Source organism: Lytechinus variegatus, chromosome 3, assembly GCF_018143015.1.
Source record: "Lytechinus variegatus isolate NC3 chromosome 3, Lvar_3.0, whole genome shotgun sequence".
NCBI lineage: Eukaryota > Metazoa > Echinodermata > Echinoidea > Temnopleuroida > Toxopneustidae > Lytechinus > Lytechinus variegatus.
The window spans coordinates 41,274,463-41,280,660 of record NC_054742.1 but is presented as its reverse complement, the minus strand read 5'-3'; the positions used below and the strand labels follow the sequence as shown (position 1 = coordinate 41,280,660).

Below are 6,198 nucleotides of genomic sequence, written 5' to 3'. Positions count from 1 at the left end.
AGACACCATACGCCCAACCTCATAAATATGATGTCAACAAAAGATCTAACCCAGGCCAGGGTGCTCCGGATCCGGCCCGCGAAGCGAGATATGATCTAGAATTTTAGAAAGAGTTGAACAGTCAGATTCTAGACCTCGCCGCAGTAAATCTAGACCCTCTTATTTGAGATGGCCGAGGTAAGTACACATAGGCCGGAGCCTTATCCTGAAATAAATCAGAAGTCACCTCTCTTCTCGTGTGTGTCAGTGTCCAGTGCTCGCCTGGGGCCTCTGGCATAGCTGCTACCACCCTGTCTGTGGGGAATCTAGTACAGGTAGGACTTTGGTATGCCAATGTTGTAAAGAGCACACACTTTAAAAAGTCATTAAAATATCACTTTTGTGACCAAAATTACTAATTTCCATACAGTTGCAATTTATTTTTCATTAGTAACTTAAGAATAATTTTTGTATTCACCAGAGCGCTCAAAAACTTGAATTTTGGGCATTTTTTTTGTACGCCCTCTATTGGTGGAAAGTAATATGGCAAGAAAATTTTCATTTTTTGATATCTATTTTTAATTAAGAAAAAAATAATTCAAAGAATCAAATTTAAATAAGAGTCAAGTTGTATGAATAATAGGTGTAATGGAAACTTTCAGTGTAAAAAAATCAAGCATTTGCCCCAAAGAAAAAGAGAAAATAAGCCAAACATTGCCACCCTAATTTTGCCACACATGGAGATAAGTGAGAACAAGGTTATATCTAGTGCTGCAAGTCAGGCGGCATGTTCGGGTTCGGCTCGGTTCGGCAGGGTTCGGCAATTTTTTTCCGAACTTTGGTTCGGTTCGGGGTTCGGCAATAAATGCCAAATTAAATTTAACATATAAAAAATAAAGATCGCCGACCCACAAACAAGTGATCTACAGGATGATCTGTCATATATTTATAATAAATTTTGTTTCTAAAAAGAATAGTTATGAAAATTGTTGAACTTTTCTTTTGTTTTAATCTTTAAACAAAAATGACAGTCATTTCTACTTTCTTTTTTTAAATGAAAATTTAAAAAAAAGAAAAATATTGATAATGAGAGAATCAGGACAGAAACAGAATTACAAAGATCAGAATATTTTTTTCATGATTATTTCATGTAGCTATGATCATGATCGATTACGATTAGGCCTGGGAGTAAACATCGATTGATCGAATGGTTCGATTGGCATGCCGCCAATCACCAATCGATTAGAAAAATTTACACTAATCAAATGTTCGGTAGATCCTGATTATGACATTGGGATAACTCGAATACCCAAGTAATAATAACAAAAACAAGAAAACAACGATGACAACGTTTTTTGAATACTTCATACAGGTTTAAAAATTATGTTACCGAGGTAATTTTTCAAAAATTATCAATGATTGTATCACATTCACAGTTACACACCAACATGAAAGCGCTCCGAAAATTTTAATCCCACCCGACCTTGCCGTCGATACACAAAATAAGTCATTGTCTGCGTGCACAAAACAATAAGTAAACACACAACCAGCTCACTTGAGCTGATTGGACCTTCGGATAGCCAATGAAACTTTGGGAAACAAAGAAGAAGGCAGTGGTTCCCTTATCAGGAAAGGTCATGACTTCAGAAATGAATTGACCCCTCCCCCATCTGTGTGTGTGTGTGTGTGTGTGAGGGAGAGAGAGAGAGAGAAAGATAGGGTGGGAGCCGGACAATTCCTTTCATGTTTCAAAACAATGCAACCTTTTTTATATCCCCCTCACACAATGAAAACGACATTCCAGAGCTACCAAGTCTCACGCATTCAGGGTCCGTCTCACGATCTCACGCATGGCACCCATTTTTCTCACGCATCGGGACCCGACAGAAAAAAAAGAGAAAAAGTAGCATTAATCACCAGATTATACGACTGGCCGACCGCCTTCGCGTCTAGCCCGGCACGCGAGACGAATCGATAGTGCAGTCAGCGCACAGCTAGTACGTGATACGATGAATCGCGTGTGTGCATCTCATGGTTTTGAAGCCTATATCTCATGCGTGCGCGCGTTGCGCGCGCGCTTTTTCGCAACGTACGAGTGTAAGTACTGGCTGCGTGCTCACAGAGACGTCGAGTCATGAAAATCTCACGCATAACATTTTTTTGAACTTGGCATCTCTGACATTCCAACATGCGCCCGTCTTCACCAGTACTTTCTCGACTAGTCTCCCAAAATAGACCCAGTTATACTTATACATGTAGGTTCAAATGATAAAAAAATCGTAATTTTGAAGGTATTTCAAATGAAGTATTTTGCAAAATATTATTTTTTAAATACATGTGTAGCATCGTGGGCAGTACCACAAGTGGGGGCGGAGACATGGTGTGGGCAAGGGATGAAATTTTTCAAGTGAAATGCTCCACTTGGGGTCAATCTCAAAGAATACTTCATGAATGAGTTGTTTACGTCTTTGGGCTTTGGACTTTGGACTCAGCTGATCTGGGCTGATTCATTCATATGCAGGGGTGTGGCACTTGGAGGGATGCATGCATGATGCCAGAGTAACAGCATTGATTTAGGAAAGATTTTCATTGGAACAATATACTGAAAGATTTAATCTCATTTCATGTAGTTTCTTTTGATATAAAAATCATGGAAAAGGGGGAAAAGGGCCTACTTTCATTTATGCTAAACATGTGACTTTTATGGAGATTTCTTAATGGGGGGGGGGGTCACCATAAATTAGGTCACCTATTGTGACTTAAAAGACGTGATTCCCCAACGAGCAATCGAATCATTCGATTATTTTTTCAGGAAATAATCGAATGGTGAAAATGACAATCGTCCCAGGCCTAATTACGATGTCATTGCCAACGCAGCTTCTCAAATTGGAAAGTGTTGATCGGGAATGTCGAAACAGTAGACAAACAACCTCCACTCAACTGTTATTATACTGGTAAAATTCACATTCCAAAGAATATGAGTGTTTTAGAAAGTCCCTATTTTCTTAAAATTGGTGAAATCTGGTCAATGAATTACTTTAAAAAGATAAAATATCAGTCCATTCTTGGTCCAGAAAGATCGACGCTACGTGACTTCAAACATATTTCCAACACGAAAATGAGTACATGGGACTGTACACTGTATTTTAGTGTTGTGAAATCACCCGGCGTTGATCGTCAGAACTAAGACGGAACTGATAATTTATCATTTCATTTTCAGTAATTGACCAGATTAAACCACTTTTAAGAAAATATTGACAATGGAAAAACGTTTCAAGTTCGGAATACGAATTTTACCTGTATAATAGCAACCGAGAGCAGGTTGTTTGGACTTCCTGTTTCAACTTTCCTTACCAACCATTTCCGGAACATCGATCAGGGAACATGCGTTGATTTGGTTTGAATTTTTATATTTTCTGTTTTTTCACCCTCATTCCTTCATCTCTTATTTATTTATCTTTTATATTAATATGGAAATTTCAGAAGGTGGAATATGTATACTTTACCATTACTTTGTCAGTCACAAGGAATTAATTTGTCTTGTCTTTTCTTTTTTTAAATACAAAACAATTAAATGTACGTCCGATTACAGCAATACGTAATTCAACTACACTTTTTAACTGAGCTAAGCTTAAAATGTCCCCACATTTTATAAGGAAAAAAATATATTCATGTTTATAAAAAAAAATTGAAAATGATAAAAATTTAATCAAACACGAGACCGAAACTGTCATACTTTGTCATTTACGAGGAATGAATTTATGTCTGGTTCTTTTTCTTTATTAAATACAAAATGATTAGGTCCGATTACGATCACGATCGATTATGGCAATACGTAATTACACCACACTTTTATACCGAGTTTAGCTTCAAAATGTCCCCTCATTTTATCAAGAAAAAATATATTTATGTTAATAAAATATTCTTAAGTTGATAACAGTTCAATCAAAGACGTGATGGGAGCTATCATAGTGGATTTTAAAAATATATTGAGTGGAATTCTCTTTGTGCACAATCACTAACCAATATTTTTTTGTTTAATTTTATAGTTAAATCTATGTAGTCATCGCACTTACGCATATTAACATTTTTTTTTTTTTTACCGAACTTCCGAACCAGGCCTTGGCGTTCGGTTCGGTCCGGTTCGGAAGTGCCAAGTTCGGCGAACTTCCGTTCGGTTCGGCGGTTCGGCTGCAGCACTAGTTATATCATAACCTTGTTCATTGAATGAGTGGCTTCTGGGGAGTACCAATCATCTATCTACCCACTTGTTCACTGCTACCATCCACTCATTCAATGAACAAAGGGCCTGTTGCATGATGAGATGAGCAATACGTAGGAACGGCCTAGGACCATTCTTCCGAGATAGGAAGATTGGCGACAAATCAGCGCTTTCCGTTTCACGAAGGCAATTTTGTCTTCCAAGTCCGCGACATCGTCTGATATCGATAGTATCGGAAAAATATTTAGTCTTCATCGTCACCTAAACCTTTTATTTCAGAATGACGACTTCATAAAATCATTTATTTCAATAAAAGGAGATCAAATGATGTTTTATTTATTACTGATTGTAGAATTTAAGTATGGAGCTTAGTCTATGTGGTAAAAATAGAAAAAACTTTGAAGATTCACAAACATAACTGAATAAAATCGATTTTTTCATTATTTCACTTATTTAGAACATGGTGTCCGTTTAGAGACACCTTTCATTGATATTTCAACGAAAGAGACCCTTGTCTGATTTAAAAATTGATTTAACTAAGTAATTTCGACATTTTATTAGTTCAATATTCTGTATTTTTTATAGAATACTTATGTATAATTATAATTTAGCAAATTATGCGTTAATATGTTATTTGTTGAGTAAAAATAGGGTTTGAATGGAGTACAAAATCAACAGTGTCTGATTGTATGAGACTAAAGGGGAAAATATGAGAGGCTGCGTGTGAAAAATCTAATTTATTTATTTTATTTGTCAGATATAACGCAAGAAATACAAATGTGAGTGATTAGAGTATAAACATACCTCAGTTGCATGATGAGTAACCGAAGAGAAGGAAAATATGAACATTGCTGCAAACATTTCCAAGTGAATAAAGTAGTGCTTTGCAATAATAATTAAAACACAGAAAAAGTTGTGCAATCCGCAATGGAGAAAATACTATTAACAGAAAAAATGCTAAAAATTACAACGATCATAAACGTTGGTCATATTTAAAGCTGATCACTTGATTTATGGAAGTTTATATAAGAATATAAGGTTTAAGAATATACAATATATATATGTTCAACATTTCAAAGTTAAGGAGTAGAGACTACCGTGATTCTTTTAACATGACATAGGAGCCGAAAGGGGGCCTACCCTACGATTTAAAATGCGCCTCTTTGTTCAGACTTTTCATAATATTTTATTTGATGAACTTATCTTCATGTGATGGATTCGTATATAGGCCTAATCTGTATCTTAAATTTTTATTAGCTATTTTGATACTGCAGATTTTTGTTTTGTTTCACTGTTTCACATCTCAAGTTATATCAAATCCAAGAATTAATTTTCATTGATTAAAATTAATCTCATCAAAAAATAATAATCATAATGAAAATTAAATGAAAATAAATAAATGATTTAGATGTTTAACATTTTAGTTTTGTATCATTTTTTTTTGTTTTTGCTTAACGTTATAAACGTTGAATTTTTTCCTTACAAAATTTCTTTTAAAGAAGTCTTTCATGTTGTTCAATTTATATCTATAATGAGAAAGCATGAGGGGTCAGAGAGATAGTGCCGCCCATTTCGATAGTTCAAGTTTATTTTTTTAATGGATAAGGGGTGGGGATAGGACGGAGGGAGAATAAACAAAGACATATTTAAAAAAAATATTTGGGCCTACATTACCCCCTGCATTACCCCCGGAGAAGTTAAAATGACATCCGTTTTTGGTCGTCTTGTCGACGTGAAATTGATGACAACTAGCCCCCATATAAAAAATAACTTGGCGCCATCCCAGATAAAATGCATCATCAACCCCCTAAAATATGTTTAAAGGTGATATGTCAGTGTGGCTTGCCGTAAACGCATTTTCTCTCAATGCCGACGGTGGCGGGCGGTGTGCAAAGAAGATCATGCCTACATAGGACATGTCTGGAGGTGTCTTTCCAAGGACCATTCTTCGTATCGCCCAAATCGGCTTTGTGAAACAGTTGAGCGATATCTCGTTC

The 6,198-nt window shown here is 35.9% G+C and overlaps 1 protein-coding gene across 2 annotated transcripts in view; it reads left to right on the top strand.

Moving 5' to 3' along the window:
* Positions 1–21: 21 nt before the first annotated feature.
* LOC121411041 (actin-related protein 8-like) overlaps positions 22–6,198 on the top strand; it is a 41,270-nt gene continuing 35,093 nt past the window's right edge. For both annotated transcript variants that reach the window (XM_041603514.1, XM_041603513.1), the window contains exon 1: positions 22–177. In XM_041603514.1, coding sequence (XP_041459448.1) covers positions 169–177 — 9 coding nt within the window. In that variant the 5' untranslated portion in view covers positions 22–168. The remainder of the gene's footprint in view (positions 178–6,198) is intronic.